The sequence below is a fragment of the Plasmodium vivax genome, genomic scaffold (genome assembly GCF_000002415.2).
Source record: "Plasmodium vivax scf_5259 genomic scaffold, whole genome shotgun sequence".
Taxonomy (NCBI): Eukaryota; Apicomplexa; class Aconoidasida; order Haemosporida; family Plasmodiidae; genus Plasmodium; species Plasmodium vivax.
The window spans coordinates 1-1105 of NW_001851199.1; the positions used below are offsets into that span (position 1 = coordinate 1).

Genomic DNA, 1105 nt, shown 5'->3' on the forward strand with positions numbered 1-1105 from the left:
AAATAACTAAATAATTATATATTAATGTATATAATTATACTTATTAAGATATTTTACAAGTAATATTACTAATATTTTTCATTTTTAAATACCTTTTTACAGAAATCAATATTTTCTCTTCTATTCATTTTCCCTTTCCCAGCTTTTATTTTTTCATATTTTATAACTTTTATCAAAATATAAATAAAAAATAGTATAACAATGGAAACCATAATAATTGAAAATATCATATTGGCGTACTCAAAATTTTCTATTATATCCCTTTTTTCATCAATCCATTTTGTAGTACAATCATTAAGATTGTCTTCAGTTTTATGGCTCTTAGTAGTAGTACCACCACTACTAACACTATTATAATGCGCCTCAGGGCATATACCTAATACACCTGGCATATCACGATTAATCCCAAATAATATTCGAAATATAAAACCAAGAGCAGGAATTAAAGCAAATATGAAAAGACCTATACCATATTTTTTTAAGAAAAATTTTTTCGAACGCTTCTCATCATACTTCATCTTTTTTCCAATATCACATATGTTATTAAATTTGCTGAATACTTTATTCTCACAATAACAGTTTAAGTTGGATAATCCTTTTTTTCTCATATACCTCTTCTTATAATTTTTCATGTATATGTCAATATAATCTGATTCATTACTTTTTAAATGTGAATATGCGGATAAATTATCATATACATTTCTTTTTTCTGTATAAGGTCTTCTATTTTGTAATTTATCTCTCAGTCTTAGGCTTTCTAATTCCCTTATCTGTTCATGTCTTGCCAATAACCTCTTAAATTTTGTATTCCATTCTCTATCCTGTTTGTACATATATTCTAACGATTTACAATATTGGCTCTGCAAAAAAACAAAAAATATTATTTTATAATAAGAACAACAAATCTATACTATAGATAAAATCACCACATATCTATAATATCTTATAAAACTACAACAAAAATTACAAAACTTTGCTTATTTATAAATATCTCACTACATCATTATAAGTAAGATATGACAGTACTAGAAAAACTAACGTAAACATTTTCCAAGAAAAAGTGAAATTTACGTTTTTTCCTAGGCCATAATTTCTTAACATTCCC

At 24.7% G+C, this 1105-nt stretch overlaps 1 protein-coding gene across 1 annotated transcript; it reads right to left on the minus strand.

Annotated features, from left to right (window-relative positions):
- Window positions 1–68: 68 nt before the first annotated feature.
- On the minus strand, window positions 69–1105 carry PVX_178275 (variable surface protein Vir11, putative; the record flags this gene model as incomplete). Its single annotated transcript, XM_001612326.1, has 3 exons — window positions 997–1105; window positions 344–860; window positions 69–250 (listed from the first exon to the last, which is right to left on the minus strand). Exons 1-3 carry the CDS (start codon window positions 1099–1101, stop codon window positions 69–71), a joined length of 804 nt encoding a protein of 267 aa, XP_001612376.1. The 5' UTR covers window positions 1102–1105.